The 21063-nt window shown below is 39.5% G+C and overlaps 1 protein-coding gene across 2 annotated transcripts in view; it reads left to right on the forward strand.

Moving 5' to 3' along the window:
* The window catches only part of LOC114642709 (sorting nexin-13-like), a 115007-nt gene that overhangs the window by 76497 nt on the left and 17447 nt on the right, over nt 1-21063 (forward strand). The window contains exons 14-17 of one of the 2 annotated variants that reach the window (XM_051936168.1): nt 5745-5855; nt 6156-6317; nt 6484-6555; nt 7105-7250. In XM_051936168.1, coding sequence (XP_051792128.1) covers nt 5745-5855; nt 6156-6317; nt 6484-6555; nt 7105-7250 — 491 coding nt within the window. The remainder of the gene's footprint in view (nt 1-5744; nt 5856-6155; nt 6318-6483; nt 6556-7104; nt 7251-21063) is intronic. The other variant, XM_051936170.1, reaches the window with a different exon arrangement.

Genomic DNA, 21063 nt, shown 5'->3' on the forward strand with positions numbered 1-21063 from the left:
TTGCCGTCTCTCTCACTCCCCGCATGGCGCGGTTGGAGCGGCCGGAGCGCGTTCTTTCTGCTCTGGGCGTCGCCGAGTCAACACGAGCGCGTAGCGGTCATTTAAATTGTGATTTTATATGTAAGCATATTTAAATATATATCGCGGATTTCTGCGGACAATGGGTCTTTTAATTTCTGGTACATGCTTCCTCAGTTGGTTTGCCCAGTTGATTTCATACAAGGGACGCTATTGGCAGATGGCTGAGAAGCTACCCGGCTTACTGTTCTCTCTCTCTTGCGCTGACTATCTGTGATCCTGACGTATGGGGATTGAGCAGGGGGGCTGTTTGCACACCTAGACGATACGGACGCTCGTCTAAAAATGCTGAAAGATTATCTTCACGTTGCTATCTTTTGTAAAGCTGATTCCTGAAAAGACATGCTGCACAGTGCTTCGCATACTTAAAAGCTCGAAGAGCACGTATTGATTTTTGACTGAAAAACAAACTCTCCCTCTCTCTCTCTTTGTCTGCTCCTGACGGAGGGGGTGTGAGCTGCCGCCTTCAACAGCTTTGTGCCGCGGTGCTTCGCATACTTAAAAGCCAAACAGACATATTGATTTGTTTGCTTCACTCCTTTGAAGAGGAAGATATGTTTGCATTCTTTTAATTGTGAGACGGAACTGTCATCTCTGTCTTGTCATGGAGCACAGTTTAAACTTTTGAAAAAGAGACAAATGTTTGTTTGCAGTGTTTGAATAACGTTCCTGTCTCTCTACAACCTCCTGTGTTTCTGCGCAAATCTGTGACCCAAGCATGACAATATAAAAATAACCATATAAACATATGGTTTCTACTTCGCGGATATTCTTATTTCGCGGGTGGCTCTGGAACGCAACCCTCGCGATGGATGTATAAGCCGGACTTATGTATAAGCCGATATTCTATTTTTTCATTTACACAACTTTTTTCCTTAGATAAGCCGCGGCTTATTGACAAGAACTTAGGGTACAAGTATGTGATCCTGCAATAGTGACTGCCTTTAGGGTGAAAGAGCTTTTACAAATCAATATATTTGTGCATTTAGAGAATATATGCTAGTACTCTGAAAGATCACAGTATGTTTTCCTTTCAAAATACAGAAATAATCCAGTCTCATTTGTCACAGCATTAGCAAACCATTGCCCTTTCATTTGTTAAATTGCTGTCTTTTGTGTTAAATGTAGTATTTTGTTATGATATGGCTGTCTTTCGATTTTGGTTGTATGTGATGCTTTGCAATTTTAGAATTCCGGGTTCAGGTGAAATTTTTATGTAATCAAGTCTACATTTTTTCTTGATGCCCTTCTGTTTTTCCATGCACATTCAAAAAATTTTCAAGTGTTGTTATTTTGCTGTAAATTGGCCTGACATGAATAGTGTTGCTATACATGTGAGGAAGCCCCTAAGGTTGACTAACATGGAAAACTGTTTTTTTAATTCCTTGTGCTTGTTACTAGTCTATGGATAGGCTCCTTATCTTAAATGCTGAGTATTTATGTTAACACTATACTAAGTATTCACATACCAGAACAAATAGGTAGGAATTAACACAATATTTCAAATTTTCAATTTAATACTAGAAGCCCTGAAGCCTACAAAAAAAGTCATAATGCCGGGCCACCTTAAATTCCTTTGAACCTCTTCATCCGTAACATATCCCGTGTTCGCTCCTTCCTCTCCTTTTCTAACGCTGAGAAACTTGTCCATGCTTTTATCACATCCCGCATCGATTATTGTAATTCCCTACTGGCAGGTGCCCCTTCTAATCTTATATCACAGCTCCAGCTTATTCAAAACTCAGCTGCAAGAGTCCTTACTCGAACCAGAAGCGAGCACATCACACCCATCCTGCTCCGTCTCCACTGGCTCCCTGTGTCTTACAGAATCGAATATAAAATCCTACTAATAACTTACAAAGCCTTAAATAACCTCGCGCCAAACTACATCAGTGACCTTCTCCATCACTATGTGCCTGCCCGCCCACTAAGGTCCTCTGATTCTAGCAATCTTGTTGTGCCCCACACTAATCTACACTCCATGGGTGACAGGGCCTTCAGCTGTATAGCGCCCAGACTCTGGAATGACCTACCAAAATTAATCAGGTCAGCTGACTCCATGAATTCTTTTAAAAAACAACTCAAAACTCATCTATTCAGGAAGGCTTTTATCTCTATTTGACTTTATTACCCTTCTCTCAGTTTACTTCTCTGTCAAGATGCTAATGTAACCTGTGTGTGTGTGCTAGACCATCAATTATGTTGTCTGTTTCTTTTTTTTCAGAATTCACTGTCTTAATCTTCTTTATTTATTTATCTGGTTTGTACAATGCTATATACTGTATACGCTGCCGTTCTTTATTATATTCTGTAAGTGCCTTGAGCATGGGAAAGGCGCTATATAAATAAAAATTATTATTATTATTATCAGCGTCTTTGTTTTGCAAATGTGTCAATCGGCACAAGCAGCAAGTAGCCTGCTATCCCTCCCCCACCGACTCAGCTGAAGTTCTCACAGCTCAAGTCTGTTTATCTGGGTGTGAGATATCTTGAATTGTATGGGGTAAATAATATAACGTCATTTGGAATACATACATTTTATGTGTGTTCTGTGTCTACAGCGATCTTGGTAAATGTAGGAAATGCATGGCAAGAAATGTTGAACACATAACTAAAACAGAAACTTTTTTCACGTTCTACTAATAACACATTTATTAACACATTTGCAAAACAAAGACGCTGATGAAGAGGTACGAGGAAAAGTAAGACGGCCCGGCATTATGACTTTTTTAGTAGGCTTCAGGGATTTTAGTGTTAAAAGAAACATCTGATATGTCATTTTTTTTTATTTCCATGTTTAGAAATATTCTTTCCCTGTTTATAAAAAACGCCACTCTATGTGAGTGCCTGCAGTTTTTTGTTGACGCTAAATTGACATTAGTAATTTTGAGTATGTAATAGTACCTTTACTTTACCTGCCTGTGCTTGGGAAAGAAGATCATAACCTGAATATGTTTCAGCCTCACTACAAACCAAGAGTGAGGGAACTACCTACAACCACACGCTCATTCAGGAATTGGTCCCCTGAGGCAGAGCAGGCTCTGAGAGACTGCTTTGGAACTACGGACTGGGATATCCTGCAGGGATCATATAGTGAGAACGTCGAGGAGGTTGTTGACTACACTACTGACTACATCAACTTCTGTATGGACATTGTAGTTCCAGTAAGAACAGTACACTGCTATGCTAACAACAAGCCAAGGATTACAAGTGACATCAAGGGCCTTTTGAACCAGAAGAAAAGGGCTTTTAAAGGCGGTGATCAGCATGTGCTCAAGCACGTGCAAAAGGAACTCAGGGTCCAGCTCAGGGTGGCGAAGGAGCAGTACAGGAGAAAGCTGGAGCAGAAGTTGCAGAATAAGCGCATGAAGGAAGTGTGGGATGGGATGAAGATCATCACTGGCTGCAGCTGGAAGCGGGGTGCCACCATCGAGAGAGACGTGGAGAGAGCAAACCTGATGAATAACTTCTTTAACAGGTTTGACCACCCTAACCCACTCTCACCTCAGAGTACTGCACCCTCCACCCATCCTTCTGCTGATACCAGCATAGGAGAGAGTTTCCCCCCACCCACAATTACAGCAGCCCAGGTAAGCAGAGAGATGAGGAGACTTCGTGCCAGCAAAGCACTGGGTCCAGATGGAGTATCGCCACAACTGCTGAAGGCCTGTGCATTTGAGCTGGGGAGTCCTTTACAGCACATCTTCAACCTGAGCCTGGAACAGGGGAGAGTCCCGAGGCTTTGGAAAACATCTTGCATCACCCCAGTCCCAAAGGTATCACATCCTAGTGAGCTGAATGACTTCCGGCCAGTTGCTCTGACATCACATGTGATGAAGACCATGGAGTGGCTGCTGCTTCACCACCTGAGGCCACTGGTTCGCTTAGCCCTCGACCCTCTGCAGTTCACATACCTGGAGAAGGTGGGAGCAGAGGATGCCATCATCTATATGCTACACCGATCCCTCTCCCACTTGGACAAAGACAGTGGTGCAGTAAGAATTATGTTTCTGGACTTCTCTAGTGCCTTCAACACCATCCAACCTCTGTTCCTTAGGGACAGGCTGACAGAGATGGGAGTAGATTAATACCTGGTGGCATGGATCGTGAACTATCTTACAGACAGACCTCAGTATGTGCGTCTCGGAAACTGCAGGTCTGACATTGTGGTCAGCAGCACAGGAGCGCCGCAGGGGACTGTACTTTCTCCAGTCCTGTTCAGCCTATATACATCGGACTTCCAATACAACTCGGAGTCCTGCAAAGTGCAAAAGTTCACTGACGACACTGCTATCGTGGGCTGCATCAGGAGTGGGCACGAGGAGGAGTATAGGAACCTAATCAAAGACTTTGTTAAATGGTGCGACTCAAACCACCTACAACTGAACACCAGCAAAAACAAGGAGCTGGTGGTGGATTTTAGGAAGACCAGGCCCCTCATGGACCCTGTGATCATCAGAGGTGACTGTGTCCAGAGGGTACAGACCTACAGTATAAATACCTGGGAGTACAGCTGGATGATAAATTGGACTGGACTGCCAATACTGATGCTCTGTGCAAGAGAAGACAGAGCCGACTATACTTCCTTACAAGGCTGGCGTCCTTCAACATCTGCAATAAGATGCTGCAGATGTTCTATCAGACAGTTGTGGCGAGCGCCCTCTTCTATTCAATGGTGTGCTGGGGAGGCAGCATAAAGAAGAGGGACGCCTCACGCCTGGACAAACTGGTGAGGAAGGCAGGCTGTATTGTAGTCACGGAGCTGGACAGTTTGACATCTGTGGCAGAGTGACGGGCGCTGAGCAGGCTCCTGTCAATCATGGAGAATCCACTGCTTCCACTAAACGGTATCATCTCCAGATAGAGGAGCAGCTTCAGTGACAGACTGCTGTCACTGTCTTGCTCCACTGACAGACTGAGGAGATCGTTCCTCCCCCACACTATGCGACTCTTCAATTCCCCCGGGTGGAGGGCTGGGGGGGTATGGGGGGGGTGTTTAAAATGTTAACATTATACAAAGTAACTGTCATACCTGCAATTTTATCACTCTTTAATTTAATATTGTTTTTTTATCAGTATGCTGCTGCTGGAGTATGTGAATTTCGCCTTGGGATTAATAAAGTATCTATCTGTCTATCTATCTATTGTTAAATTTTACAATTCACGTTTTAAACAAAATTTAATAAAGTAGATTTTATCTTCCTCCAGAATATCAGTATGGATCCATAGTGTTTTTGAGATTGCCGAACCTAATTTACTCTTTTCTGTTCTGGACATATTTCTTATTTGCCAATTTGCTGTTTTATACTGTACCATAGAAGATGTGGTCTCTCTCATGCCTCAGTAGAGCTATAAAGCAAAGCAAGCTATTTCAACAGAAAAAGCCTCTATAAATATTTTATAGAAGACCAACAATAAAATAAATAAAGTAAGACTTGAAAAGGAGTCAAAGCAAGGTGTTTATTTAGAAACCTGTTTTAACTTAAGCATGGAGGTTATTTACAGGTATAATTTGTCTTAGAGGCTTCAGGTTTGGCATGAATGAAAGTGAGGTATGCATTGTTATTATTTGGAGCTGAGGTTTTTTTTTTTTATCCTATCAGTTTCAATAGCAGGTTACTTATTTTCTGAAAGTTAACTACTTTTTGTGTTTATTTGTTTTTTAGTTACTGCTCAATCCTGAAATGGTAAAAGCCTGTCCCACTTTGACTCCTTATGTTTATGATTTTCTGGAAAATAAAATCTACAGTAAAGGAAAAGGAGATTTTGCACGCAAGGTAACACTGCCATCTGTTGTGTTAGTATTATCATAGCAGGCTTGGAATAGAAACATGTAAAGGGAGAAAAACATTTTTTGAAAGCACAGTATTGAGCATGCTTACAGTACATATGTGTGTGTGGGTGAATGGAGTTGCTTCTAGTTACAGAATGCAGTTTTTTTAACTGGTATTCACGCTTTCCTAGAGGAGTTTTTTTTAGTAGAATTATAGTGCTTTTTGGAGATTTGCTTATGTTTTCCACTTTTTCCCTTAATTGGAATTTTCTAAAAAGTTTATGTAAAATAATTATCTTTTCAGATGGATACATTTGTTAACCCTTTACGCAATTCCATGAGAAATGTCTCCAATGCTGTCAAGTCCATTCCTGACAGTTTGGCTGAGGGAATGACTAAAGTGTCAGACAACATGGGCAAAATGTCAGAGCGTCTAGGGCAAGACTTAAAACAGTCAATGTTTAAGGTATTTTTTAAAAATTGTGTGTGTTTCTGTGTGTGTTTGTTCCTTTTTATTTTAAACTAGTTTCATGTCTGTAGTGTAGTCACGTCTCTAGTGTCCCATATGTTCCAACTGTATGATAAAGTGAATTGACTTGAATGTTTCTGTTGCTTATCATTGTTTTGTATAGGTTACTCCTTTGATACAGAAGTCAGATATAGATCCTGTTCACTGCCGTGTCTCTGCACAGCTGGATGATAATGCAAGTACTATTCTGTCTATCTGAACTTTTAAAAAGTTATTTCCCCTGTTGTTTCATATTTCTGTCTGTCTGAGATATGTTTTGTGAAAAGCATTTTGCTTTTTTATTTTTCAGGTAAGGAATCACCTAGGCTTACCTGGAGTGTGTAGACTTTATTTAAAGCTAAGATGTTTAAAGCATCTAATCTGCTAAGCTTTTCTTAGTGTTTAGTAACATCACTGATCATTTATGTGGATTTTTAAGAGAAAGATGCTTTTATCTTAACAAGCAAGAGAGGCGAGTAAGATTACTGCAGATTTTATGCATATTTGTCATCGTCATAAATCTGCAGCTGTCCTGCACTTCACATTTTTATTTGTCACATCAAAGCATTCCTTAGTGTCTCTGTGGTGAACATTTTTGTATGTGTGTGACAGGGTAAAAGTATTGGAACTTAATTGTTTAAATGTTTATTGTGCACAACTGCATTATTAGAGACAGTATTAATGTTTAAGAATTATTTATTTAGATTTATTTATTTTACTTTTTTTTTTCTTTTCTAACAAACAGGAGAATGATAATATTCCTCTTAGAGTCATGCTCCTTCTTATGGATGAAGTTTTTGATCTGAAAGAAAGAAACCAATGGCTGAGAAGAAATATTAAAAATCTGTTGCAGCAATTAATTCGAGCAACTTATGGGGATACCATCAACAGGTGCAGGCCTCTTTTTATTTCTTTAAGCAAAATTTAAACAAGATGGCAGCAAATACTGTGATGCTTTTCCTAGCTAGATAGTATTATCATCATGCAAATGTATGTACATTTAACTTTAAAGATAATTTGCTAACAATAGTATGTTCCTGTCATACATGTTAGTTTATTAGATCTTTGGTAACTTTATTGAAGACTAAAATGTCCATAAGATGAACTTAACCCTTCTACCTTCCCTTTCAAAAAAGAGCATGTATACAAAATTAATTGTTTTCTAGATTAGTGTGTTCGTAATTGTAAAATCTCTTTTCATTTCATAAAAAAGAAGTACTCTTAGAAATATTTTTTGTTATTCACCTCTGTGTCTAGACTGCTTCTACCATTTGTTGTATTATAGCACATTTAAATTGGATTTTAAAATATGGTTGTCAAAACAAAATTAAAATTTTCACTGGACTTCAGTTTTTATGTAAAATAATAACACAAATGCAAGACCAACACCTTTACAAAGGATTCATCCTTGATCATACTATGATCAAAAACAGTCATTTCAATGTATTGCAATTTCAGTTTGTTGAAACTTAATTTGTGTGTAGTTAAAACGAATTCACCTGTTTTTCCTAAGGTTAAATACACCTGTCTGTGTCAGATGAGGGATATTAAAAGATTTCAAAAGTACAACGAAACCCAAGGAGCATTGCTAAATCAGTAATCAGTAAATCCTGCTGGCGCAGGATTTTCAAAGAACGAGTCATCCCCAAAACTTAGCAGCCGAGCATGAAAAAAAAATCAATCAACGGTGCATTTAAGAGGCAAGAGGCACCTCTTAAGATGTTTCAGAGTGTCATAAGAGAGATGTAAGAAATTTAGTCTACATTTTGCTCGGATGTTCCAGCAATCTGAACTATGTGTTAAATAGGTTAGGTAGTATTCACAAAAAGTCCATGTGATTTCCTGCCTTAAATTTACCAAAAATAAAAGCATATAGGAACCGCTGAAAAAAATGGCCTTAATGTTAAGCAATAAGAGAATTATGGTTGTGGTAGGCTTATGTTATGGGGCAGCATTTTATCTGAAACTCTGACAGGGACAGCAGTTTATATTTCATCAAGACAATAATCCCCGATACAAAGCCAGAGCTATTGTTGTACATCTTAAAATGAAAATGTAGTCCTGGTTTAAATTAAATGAATGTTTGTGGCAGAAAGTTAATGTTGTTGTACATTAAATAACCTACAACAGTTGTAGTAATATTATGGGAATGGGCAAATGTTCACATTTTTTTAGATATAATAACTTGTAAAAACATAAGTTAACTTCCAAATATTAAATGTACAAGGAGTAAAGGCCGCATAATTTTCAAAGCTGTATTTTTCAGTTTTTCATTTCTATATACTTGTAATGTTAAGTATCTTGTAAACTGTTATAATTGTCAGAATCTTTATTTTTACACTACTCCTTGAGATTGTACACAAAAGTTAACTCATTTATGTAGCTGGTAGAAAGTGGTTGCCTGATTAGTATTTCTTCAGGCAGACAAATTTATGTTGGTAATAGAATATCAGTGTTATAGACCTTCCGATTTGTTTCCCCTTAGTATTTGTTCTCTTTTAGTTTCCCAGTTTATATGGGACTAAAGAGTATCCATGCAAGTAAGAATTTCACTACACTCTGTATACATGAGAATGCCACTACTATTAAATATAATAATAAAATGCTGTTGGGACATAATCTCTTAATATGTTTTATTAATAGTATGTAAACAATCTGATTTAAATGTGTTGTAGTTTTTTATTGCAAAATAGAAACTTTTGCTTCTCAGTCTTTAGCCAATGAATACTTTTTAAAATTTGAACATTTATTTATTAATAATAAACATGTCTTAACAATGATGCAGGAATAGATTCCTACAAGCCTGATTAGGAATGGGTTTAGAAAATGAATGCATAGAAAGATATTTTTGTAAGCTGTAAATTGTCCTAACCAGGCCATGATATTATTTTATGCAGAGTCCATCTAAAATCCTCTTCATTTAGCTTTGAAAGCTATTTAATTCAGTTTTCTCTTCAATTAATGTTTTGTGTGGAACAGTTCTATTTGTAAATCCTGAGCATTATATACACTTAATCAGAACAAAAAAGCAATTAAACACAATAAGCCAAGTTGGGGGTCCGGGGAATGATCTCCTCAGTGTAACAGCTAGCTATAATAATTCCCAAACTTACAGTATTTCGTAAACAGATTTCCCAAACTTATTTAGTAAACAAATTTATAAATAATTGTAACGAGAATATGGCAAGCTAGTCTAATTAATCATTGGCCTTAAACTGAGTGTGGAGACCTATGATGTAGCATTTACATTTACTGATAGTTTTAGAGGTTTGGAATTTGCACCATATTCTACCTCCTGCAATATATTTAGTTGTGAGAATTTTCAGAAGGCCCGCATCTTGTGATCACAATTTTAATTTAAAGTATTGGTATTAAATTGTGTTCAATAAAGGAGAGCTATTAAGCATTTTATATGTCTAAAGTATTTTTAAAATGATTTCCAAAGTTAATATGTGTCAGTGTATGTTTAGGGATATTGTTCTACTTCATTCTTTTAGTTTTGATTCTTTACATTGTGTTATGGATTGACTTTATTGTATTAAATAAATTTGAATAGCCTAACTCTAAAGTAATGTGATGTTAGTAGGCTAGTACACATTTAAAACTTTGTGTTTAAAGGAGAATTTTAGAATCATTAACTTATTTGAAAGTCAGTGTATAATTTTAGTTATACAGTTGCGCTTCCTAGATTTGATTTGATTCTTGCTTTTGTGGTTTGGATTAACTTTAGAATAATGAACAATTTAAAGACACGGAGAATAAAGCCTCACACTAGTTAGTTCTACATGAAATAAATGAAGTGTAAATGAGCTTGCTTTAACTAGTCTAGTCACTACATATTAATGTATTTCTAAGCATGGTAATCCAAGTATCAGTGACAGCAATAGGATAGATTACTATTTGATCCGGTACCCATTTTTTCTATAGAATTCAAGTTCAATAAGGTATTGTCTGTGTAATTAATTTAAGTGAATGATTATCAAGAATTGTTAGAATTTGGTCTGTGGGGCTTGATGTCAGGATTTACTTTTAAAATTAATCAGAAAAGATCCTGCTTTTTCATTAACATCAATTTGTCAAGGCAGCATCTGCATTTGGTATTACAATATTGGGAAAGGGGACGCTCATTGCATGATCAAAATTTCCATTTCTTACAAACAGTTGGAAGATTACAAGGATTTGTGAAACAGGGTGCTGATGGTTCACATCACAAACCACCAGAAATGTTGTTGTTCCCAAAAAATATCATAACCTGCATACATCTTATCCAGCAAGTCTAATCCTGTTTATTAAAAAAAGAGGAAAAAAACATGCTTACATTAGCTTCACGAAGATGGGGCACCCTCTTTCCCTGAAACATTTCTTCTATTCATATAGAGCAGTGGTCCCCAACCTTTTTGACAGCAAGGACCACTTTATTAGATGCAAATTTTTCCACGGACCGGTTGGGGGGGTTGGTTGGGGGGGGCAGTTTTATACACAATTTACATAACATTTCTATTATTATTAAAGTTATTAAGCAGTTCGCATACGTTTGCAATCTGAGATTTTTCTTCTTTTTTTGCATATAACAAAGACATATGCTTTACATTTGCCATTCCAACAGATTACACATCACAGACATTAACACTGCTATCTTTTTTTCATGTCTGCCGTTTCTATAGGAGGGTGACAATGAGTTAAATTCCAATGGATGTTTTTCAAATGTTGACAAGTAATAAGCAAAAGGTATCACTGAAAACCACAGACAACAAAAACAGCAAAAAAAAAAAAAAAACAGTACGAGGAAAGTTCGAAGAAAGAGATTTTTTTTGCAATGTTACTGTTTGGGGATCGTTGTGCAAACATGCACAACTGAGCTGCGACCACAGATCTAACTGGTCTGTGGATGATTCGTTCAAGCATTTCAAGGTCACTTCGTTGTAATGAAAGCATCTGTTGAATGTACTTCGTAGTAACGTGATTTCTATAGACTCATGTCATATGGGGAAACTGTCGGGACCATAAAAATACTTTGTTGTAATACTCTCTCACCTCGGTCTCTCTCCTCTCTCTGCGGCGCTGCAAAGCCCCGCCCGCCAAGCGTTCTGAAAAGTCTGAGTGAGTCGCCGTTGCCGGCAGTTCTCTCGCGGCCCGGCTGTCAGTCGGCTGCGGACCGGGGGTTGGGGACCCCTGATATAGAGGACCAAAGCCTTTCCTTTTTCTCCTTCATTTCTGTGAAGAAAATATTGAAGTTTTGTTAGTGATGTTTAGTTAATGCTGTTGTATAAGTTATCTGTCTGTTTTGTCTGCTTTATGTGATTATCTTTGTTGGAGTTTGGAAATCAAATTAAACAGCTGTAAACCCTACAGTACCATTCTTATTCTGTTATGTGTTTGGTGAGAGATGTCATAGTTCCACACTGTTTAAATATTTTTGCAAGGATGGTGACTCAGCTGAGTTTAGAATTTATCTCAAGAGTGTAAGATAATTTGTCTATGGTTGGGGAATTGATATCCAATTGTTGGTCACATAAAAGTTCAAATCTAGGGCTATTTGAAGTGCTTTGTGTTGGAGGAACAGTAGCCGTTGAATGTGATTTGCAGCAGTATGTCCCCATACTGGGAGGTGTAGAATATTTTATATATATCTTCTGTATATTATTATTCTGTATGTTTGTTTTTAACATTTAATTTGGCTGTGCAATTTTATTGCTTTTGTCACTCTGGTTTTAAGCTTGTGTTGCATCCTTATAAAGCACTTGATAAGAATGACTCCTGTATTTTTAATAAATTCTTGTCATCTTGAATACATATTTAACATATTGTTAAAAAATTTCAGTCTCCAGCACATTTAGTATGACTAAGCTCTTGTTGGGAGATGAAAAGTCAATTATTTAAGTGCATATCCTGCCTCCTGTACACTTTTTGTAATCACTGATGGGTTCTTTGATTTGTACTAAATGGTATGTCATCTTCATATTTGGGCCAGCAAAAATATTTCTCAGATATATATGCATGGAATACAGAATAGACCCTTGCTGTGATTTTTGTTTGTTTTCTTTGAGAGGGTGTTTAGGACTGAAGCGAAAAGAGATTAGTCATCTATATATATAATTCACTAAGCCGCTGACAAGTAGACACCCATGGAAAGCACGCAAGACAGCCACGCCTACCAACTCTAAGACCATTGGATACGACGACAACTCGCAGAGCCACGGCCACCAACTCTGACGCGACGCCTCGGAAAACACGCCGTCATTTATGTTCGTCTGTGCTACAGTCCACATGCACCTCTGAGCCACGTTGACTTTTCGGTTATGATGCATGACCGCGTGCATCATCGCAAACTGTTTTACATGCTACATACAGCAATTCGCATCCGGGACAAACATGCGTCTTCATAGATGGTCCTGCAGGAACACGGAAAACGTTTCCCCGCCCACCAACACTCCTTATTCCCCGGCCCGCGTCCACCCTCACTCTAGGCATTCACACTGCCTGCTCATGTGCCCGGACGCAACAACTCACCGACCACCCCGTAAGTCGCTTTCGTCTGTGCTAGGAGTCCACATGCACCTCTGAGCCACGTTGACTTTTCATTATTCTTTTCGGTTACGACACCCGACCGCATCCACCATCGAAAACCATGGGAAAGGAACAACGAAGCCCCGCCCAGAAACTCTAACCCTCCTCCCACGTGATAGGGAACGCACCCCTGATCACTGCCCGCCAACTCGAACAGCTCATCAAACACATACTCACTCGCTTTGGTCTGTGCTGCGGTCCAAATCCAGCTGTGAGCCACGTTGACTGTTCATTTGCCCTCCATGGCTACCACTTCAAATGTATTTCATGGAAACAACACTTCTTTCAATGTTATAGAAATTCCTGCATCAGGTAACTGTTTGTTTCTATCTGTCGGGTTTTTCTAGAAAAATGTCATTGACGAAACTGTTGCTCTCAAACTTCGCAACATGGCTCTTGGCTTTATTTGCCAACATTGGGATAACTTCGGCGACGTGGTGTCCGTTGTTGTTAGTCACAGAGGCATTGTTATACAGTCTGCTCAACAATACGCTGACTACATGAATACGTCCGGAGTCTATGGTGGCGAGGCAGAAATTGTGTTCCAAATCCTTCCAGCTACTTTCACCATTTACTTCCAAGAACGTCCTCATGCCTCTCCTCGAGTTTACAATCCGGCCCAACGTCTCTCCAAATCCCGGCTCTTTAGTGGTCCTTTGGATCATGGGCATTACGAGGTTCTCATGCCTCTCAAATACACACGTGATAACCTTCTGGTGACATCTTTTGACGCTGTCGGTATGTGCACACAGGGTGCACACCCACTTGCTCGCCACACTAATGTGACGTCACCTGCCCACTCTCCTCTTCCTGAAAAACATTTAAAGACACACTCCCCTGAACACACGCATTCCACACAGGACTTTCAATGCACCTTTTGTTCCAAAAGCTTCCGAGTGCAGAGATATCTGAACGCACGTTTAAAAAAACACAACACTAACCGAATGACCGAATGTGAACATTGCCAGCAATTCTTCAAAACAACTCGCACTCTCAAGAAACACTTACGAACTCATTCCACTCTCACCTTCAATTGCACATTTTGTAACGAGGACTTTACAGATGAGATGGATCTCCACAACCATATGCAGATCCATTCAACACAAACATTTGTATGCAAACTTTGCGACAAACACTTCCATGCACGCAGATACCTTACTAACCATCTCAAAACACATTCCCTGATGAATTCTTTTCAGTGTCACAACTGCTCCAAAACCTTCATGCACCAGAAATCTCTCAAAGCACATTTAAACACACACTCCACTGAACAAACGCATTCCAAACATATCTTTCAATGCACGATTTGTTCAAAAAGTTCCGAGATATCTCAACATGCATTTAAAAACACACTCCACTGAACGAATTATGCAATGTGAACATTGCCAGCATTGCTTCGAAACAACTCATTCCAATTCCCTTCAGTGTCAACACAGCACTAATCGTTCATGCACAAACATCGCATTCAGTTTTCTGCAGCTTTTTAAGAAGATATCGCCATTCACGTCCAAGAACATAACATTGGCCTACCTACCGCACTATGTGCTTCTTGCAATGCTCTTCATTGGCCAGCAGAGGTCAACAGATGCGGACATTACACTAAGTGTTGTCATGCCGGCAAGGTGTCTTTGCCACTGCTATCCAAACCCCCTCTTTTTTTAGAAGACCTCTTGACTGGCAAGAACCCGCTGTCCCGAAATTACTGTGATCATATCAGGGAATACAACCCTGCTTTAGCTTTCGCGTCAATGGGCGCACACATCGCTCAACCATCTGGACAAGGACCATATGCTTTCAGAATCCATGGTCAAATTTATCACCAGGTCTCTCCTTTATATACCAATCCTGACACGTCACCACAGTACGGTCAGCTATATATCTCGATTCTGCTGAGGCTACCAGTCAACGTTTGCAAAAGTAATGTAATAGCGCTTGCAGTGACATTTTGTTGCTTAAACTAGACAATATGATAGGACAGGTTAATCCCTTAGCAAAGTCTTACATGCAAATGCATGACATTATCACTCACGGTAACCCTGTTACTGCTGTACGAATGGTGTTCGTGGAAAATTCAAGTCTGGTTATGAGAAGGTATAACGCCCCGTCCTGTCAAACTGATGTTGCTGCTATCTTTGTAGGTGAAGACGGGGAACCTCCTGCACAACGCGACATTTGCATATATCCAAGGGGAGATGCTTGCAAGCGTATCTCTGTTCTCAATATGAACTGTGACCCCATGGTTTATCCACTGCTATTCCCTTACGGAGATCCAGGCTGGCACATACAATTGACCCATGTTGAGGAAAAGCGAACTGCGAAAAGAACGCAAGTCACACAGCTCCAATTTTATGCTTTCAGGCTTGCCATGAGATCTTCATTTACTGCACGCGCGCTACACTGAATGGATCAACGTGTGTCTACCCGGCGCAGACAGGCGTGGGTAAGCCATTGAACCCCATTCGTGCTGGAAACCGAGGCTTGCAATTGTTCCCCACAAACGAGGAATTCCCAGTAAGTGCAGGTCATACGCTCGCACTGATTACGTCCCTGCCCTTTGTACACTTCCCCCAACCTCGCTACTACCATGGTCGGGTGACTTGGTGGATTATATATAGAAAAGCAGCCAGAACCGCAAAGAACAATGAAAAGTCTACGTGACTCACAGGTGCATGTGGACTGTGCAAAGACGAAAATGACTCAGGTGACGAGTTGGGGGTGGGCACATGAGCAGGCAGGCAACGAGAAATCAGCAGACTAGCATGACGGAGAGGGCGGAATGGGCGTCCTTCCCCTCTCCTCCCGTACCGCCCTCCGCGCCCGAGCGCCGTCCACCCCGGTCCCTCGCTCTGGGAGGAGAAGGCACGACGGCGGTCCTCCAGTTTTCAGTCACAGACAATTGTATGTTGGTTCGTATCGTGCATTGTTACAATGTTACTTTTCTTGGTGGTTTATTAAATTGCGGATTTTTCAAATGTTAATTTTTTCCCTGTGCTTAAAAATCATTAAAAAAGTGGCCTGATTATGCGGCATATGGTACGCCTCAGGTTGGCTAGTATTGATTACAACAGTAACTTTCTCTTAGATGTCTTATATATTATGCCTTCATGTCATACCTTGTGTTGAAGAATCCAGGAAGATTATCCCTGTTGCTCTGTTTTTGCTAAAGCCTTCAGTGACATATTCCATTACGTTGATCAATTTTTTCACAGTATAATATAGCCTGCTCTAAGTCCATGTCTGGGTGTTGTCCTTGATAGTACTCTATCTTTTCAATCTCACATTAATAACGTCACCCAGTCTGCTTACTTCCACCTACATAATATTAATCACATCCGCCCCTCCCTCACTCCCCATACCACTGCCATCCTTGTTCACAGTCTTACTACTTCTTGTCTGGACTATTGCAATTCGCTCCTCTTTGGTCTCTCTAATAAATCTCTCCATAAGCTTCAGCTGGTCCAGATTTCTGCTGCTCACATCATTACTCGAACCCCGTCTATTCACCATATCACTCCAGTCTTGCAGCAGCTTCATTGGTTCCCGATTAAGTTTCAAATTGATTTTAAAAAAGGCCATTCATAATCTTGCCCCTCCACATCTGTCTGACCTTCTTCATGTTGCCATTTCCTCTCGTAACCTTAGAGCCTCCTCCTCCATCCACCTGACTGTCCCTCTCACTCGTCTAACCACCATTGGGAGCACAGCATTCAGCCGTTCTGCTCCCAAGCTCTGGAACTCATTACCGACTGAGCTTAGAAATACTGAATCATTCTAAACGTTCAAATGTATACTTAAAACCCATCTGTGTTTCTCAATGATTACAATGGCTTTGTTAGGTTTTAACTTTTAATATTTTCTGGTGCTTTAAGTTCTGTTTATAATGTGCTTTTTTATTTATTGTTTGTTTGGTATCCTTGAGTGCTTAGAAAGGTGCCTTTGTATAAATAAAATGTATTATTATTATTTAGTACACTCACTTGGTCCATTTTCTTTTAGCATAATGTTCTTTACTTATGCTTGTCAAACTGTTGGGTTTGCAGTTCTGTGAATAAGACCTCTCTTTTCGGAAGTAGGTTTTGTTAGTAGAGCATATTCAGCAGATTTCCAGCATTTTTGGTAGTGGCCAAATCTTGTTGCTGCAGGGTTAAAATTGCTTTGTTTGGAAGGTGTGTCAGTGCAGGGCTTAGATGCCATACAGTCCTACAGCCTTGCTAATAGTGACATGTTAAAGAATTTGTTTTATTAATTGGTCTTTTCTAATACATATTTCGGAATGCAGCTAATGTGGAATAAGTCACTGTCATGAAAATTTGGAGCACATTGTAGTTCTAAACTCTAGTCAATGACTGCATCATTTCTTTGGCTAGATTAAAAAAGTTCATTTGTTCCATGGAATGGTAGATGTAAGAGTGTGCTTGTAGCAAAGCCCATGGCTATTTTTTTTTTTTTTTCTTCTCAATTTTATTAATACTTTTCTGATTTCAGTGGAAAGGTAATTCATTTTTGTCTATTCTCTGGGTTGCAATGTTTTTGACATTTTCGTGTGCTTGGTTATTTTTGGTGAGAGAAAGTCAACCTTGGTTGGGTATGAAAGAAATTTGTCAGACTTACTTACCATAGCTGCCAGAACACATTATGAGTCAAGGAGTTTGCAGCAAGTTCAAACTGAACTGGTGTTCTGGTTGTAGGGATGTCTTTCAGATTTTTCAAGATTCTCTGAAAGGGCCAGCCAGCAGAGTCTTTCTTAAAAAGATTGTTTTTCTTCCTTTGGTCCATTGTCAAACCCTTGCTGCCCAAGACCAGGTTTATATTTCACACGATGCGGCACGTGCTCCAATGGATGCTACTGCTACACAAGCGTTGTACTGTTTATACTTGCACGCATTCTTTACGTAAATCTAGAAGATTCCACCAGGTGGCAGTGCAAGATATCATCACGGTGAGAAGAGGTTCGACTTTGCTAGATGCTACTGCTACACAAGCGTTGTACTGTTTATACTTGCACGCATTCTTTACATAAATCTGGAAGATTCCACCAGGTGGCAGTGCAAGATATCATCACGGTGAGAAGAGGTTCGGCTTCGCTATGTTGTGAATTGCCTGAAACACCCGTTAAATTCTGTGGACACCTTGCCACAATATCTCTGAAAAGGATTGATGTTTAATGATTAAATCCATCAATCCAGGGATGCACTTATTTCAGCTAGCATTGGGCACAAGGCAGAAAAAAAACCCCTGGACGGGGCATCATCTTATCGTAAGATGAATACAAGCACTCAGATATGCTAGCATCACCAAATCCCCAACTCTGCATATCTTTGGAAGGAAACTAGAGCACACTGTGGAAACCCACCAGGCAAAGTCCAGGCAGGGAACACCAACAACACGATTCCCTGCGTGACAGCAGCACTACTTCCCTGCCACCGTGCCACCCCCATATGTGTAATTATTAACAGTATTCATTATTTAAACAAAGTTAACGATTTACCTGTAAAATGTGACATGCATACTTTAATGCATTTTATCATGAAAGTGATATCAAGTATAAATCTAAGGATTCTAAATGTGCACAGAGTTGGAATATCATAAATTTAATGTGTTCTTGCTGCTGCTGTGAGGTCAGGAGGAAACCCCAGAAGCACGTAGCGATTGACAACTGGGTCATTTTTAAGATGATGTTTACGACGGTCTGCTTTAATGATAAAGTAAACTATGAGCTTAAAGTGGACATTTTGTGATTAAAGCCGAAATTTCCACTTTAATCAAAAAATAGACCTTTTCACCATGTCTTTAATTTTTTTTCTGTGATTCAAATACGCTGCCGTACATTCTGATGCTGTTGTGAAGTTGCAAAAAAAAGATGACAGGGAAGATGGTGTGTGAGACTTTTAAAATGTATTGTGTCATTACATTGGGGAATATGCAAAGCTTGAATATAAAAGCACCATGAATGCATTTGTATGTTGGCATTTTGCTTCACCATATCAAACCATTCATTAAACATCAAAGCACGCACATCGATCCAATAGGATCTGCAAAGTGGCTTTCTGTCACATGTAGATAGTAGAGACTCTGACGTCACATTCTGATTTTTATCACACTGCGCCCGCCAACTTTTTGCTGGTACTGCAACTCATGCACGTGTTGTGTTAATTTCTGAGGATGTGCCAATTCGACATTGGAAACGCGTGGTAGCCATAATGCATGCACATTCTGAGCGTGAAGTATAAACGAGTCCTAAGAGTCACAGGTTTGTAATTGAAGCAGTGAGACAAAATATTTTTGTCTTTTTGTTTTTTTTTTTTTCTTTTTCAAATATACATTTGCAGTGTCCAGAACAATGCTTCATCTGGTCAGAGGATCACAAAGTACTTTGTAATTCTCTTTAGTTATTTAAAGCACAAGTCAAATGATTCAACATATAGTAGACCCATTGCAAACTCTTATTGATTGCCTAAGGCATTTGCAGACAAAATATTGGCATGGGGTTAGGGGAAGAAAAATTGAATTTTTGAACACAGCAAAAACACAATAAAATTCTTAAATAACAACTAACAGGTAATGTTTGAGAACAGAAAGAAAAGTAATAAATAAAATGTCACATGGAGTGACGCATCGATTTATGTGCCCATAAACACAATAAGTGTCTAAAGCACTTTACACCAGTAAATTTACATAAAATACAAAGCCATTTAAAGGATAATCCATCCATCCATTTTCCAACCCGCTGAATCCGAACACAGGGTCACGGGGGTCTGCTGGAACCAATCCCAGCCAACACAGGGCACAAGGCAGGAACCAATCCTGGGCAGGGTTCCAACCCACCGCAGAACACGCACAAACCCACCCACACACCAAGCACACACTAGGGCCAATTTAGAATCGCCAATCCACCTAACCTGCATGTCTTTAGACTGTGGGAGGAAACCGGAGCGCCCAGAGGAAACCCACGCAGACACGGGGAGAACATGCAAACTCCACGCAGGGAGGACTCGGGAAGCGAACCCAGGTCCCCAGGTGTCCTAACTGCGAGGCAGCAGCGCTACTCACTGCGTCACCGTGCCGCCTTAAAGGATAATAAGTAACAGATATCAAAAAAGTGTAATAATTGGAATGTAAATTACATAATATATTTATTGTATATTGTTTCTTTAATCTTATTGAACTCTTACTCAAATAAAATGTCCTTAAGTTTTTATTTTAACATAATATGCCCTATAACTGTTCAGAAGAGATTTTCAGAGTTGTGGACAATACCAAAGCATGTGCCCCAAAAGCTTTATACCTATAAAATGGAACAAAGAAAATGTGGTCATAAGCATTGCTGAGATGCCTTTTTGATGCATTACAATTTATCAAAATTAATAAATATGAAGGGAATGTGATTTGTTTTGAGAAGGTTATATAGCAAAAGCTATATAATGTGTTGCAATAATTTGAGATGAAAATCAAAAATGTAAACGGAGTTGTAGCAGCTGTTTTATTGTGTTATCAGATATCCTGTTTCATGTACCTAACATACTGTAGAAGTTATCAACTAACCTCCTATGTTCTTTTCTTAACTGGAGATAGTAAGAAATATCAGAACCAACTATTCAGCTTTACATCAACTCAATTCAAGACCAATTGAGAACTTCACAAGAGTGTCGTCATGTGCCCTTGTGGGATCACAGCTATACAAAGAATAAACAAGCTAAACCTCTTAACTCATTAGTAGCAATTAGACAACAGGCCTTGACGATGTATGGATAGGTCTCTATCAGCTTTGAACATCTCCATAACGCAGTTGTTCCCTATCCTTTTAAAAAAAAAAAAAAAAAAAAACTGCTGTTTTGTCAGGTTGCATAGTGTCTGCACATGAACAGCATTTTGCAAGTCCAACCATATATTCTCAATTGGATTGACTCTGGACTCTGACTCAGCCACTCTTGAACATTAACGTTATTGTTTTGAGCCATTCATTTGTAGCTTTGACTTTGTGTTAATAAGTCATTTTCTAAGGCACAGGTTTCTTACAGACTGCATCAGATTTTCCTCCAGTATTTACTTGCATTTTGTTGCATTCTTTTTGCTCTCTACCCTCACAAGCCTTTGAGGACCTCCTTCAGAGAGGCATCTACACAACATGATGCTGCCA

Source organism: Erpetoichthys calabaricus, chromosome 13 (assembly GCF_900747795.2).
Source record: "Erpetoichthys calabaricus chromosome 13, fErpCal1.3, whole genome shotgun sequence".
In the NCBI taxonomy this organism is placed as follows: Eukaryota; Metazoa; Chordata; class Cladistia; order Polypteriformes; family Polypteridae; genus Erpetoichthys; species Erpetoichthys calabaricus.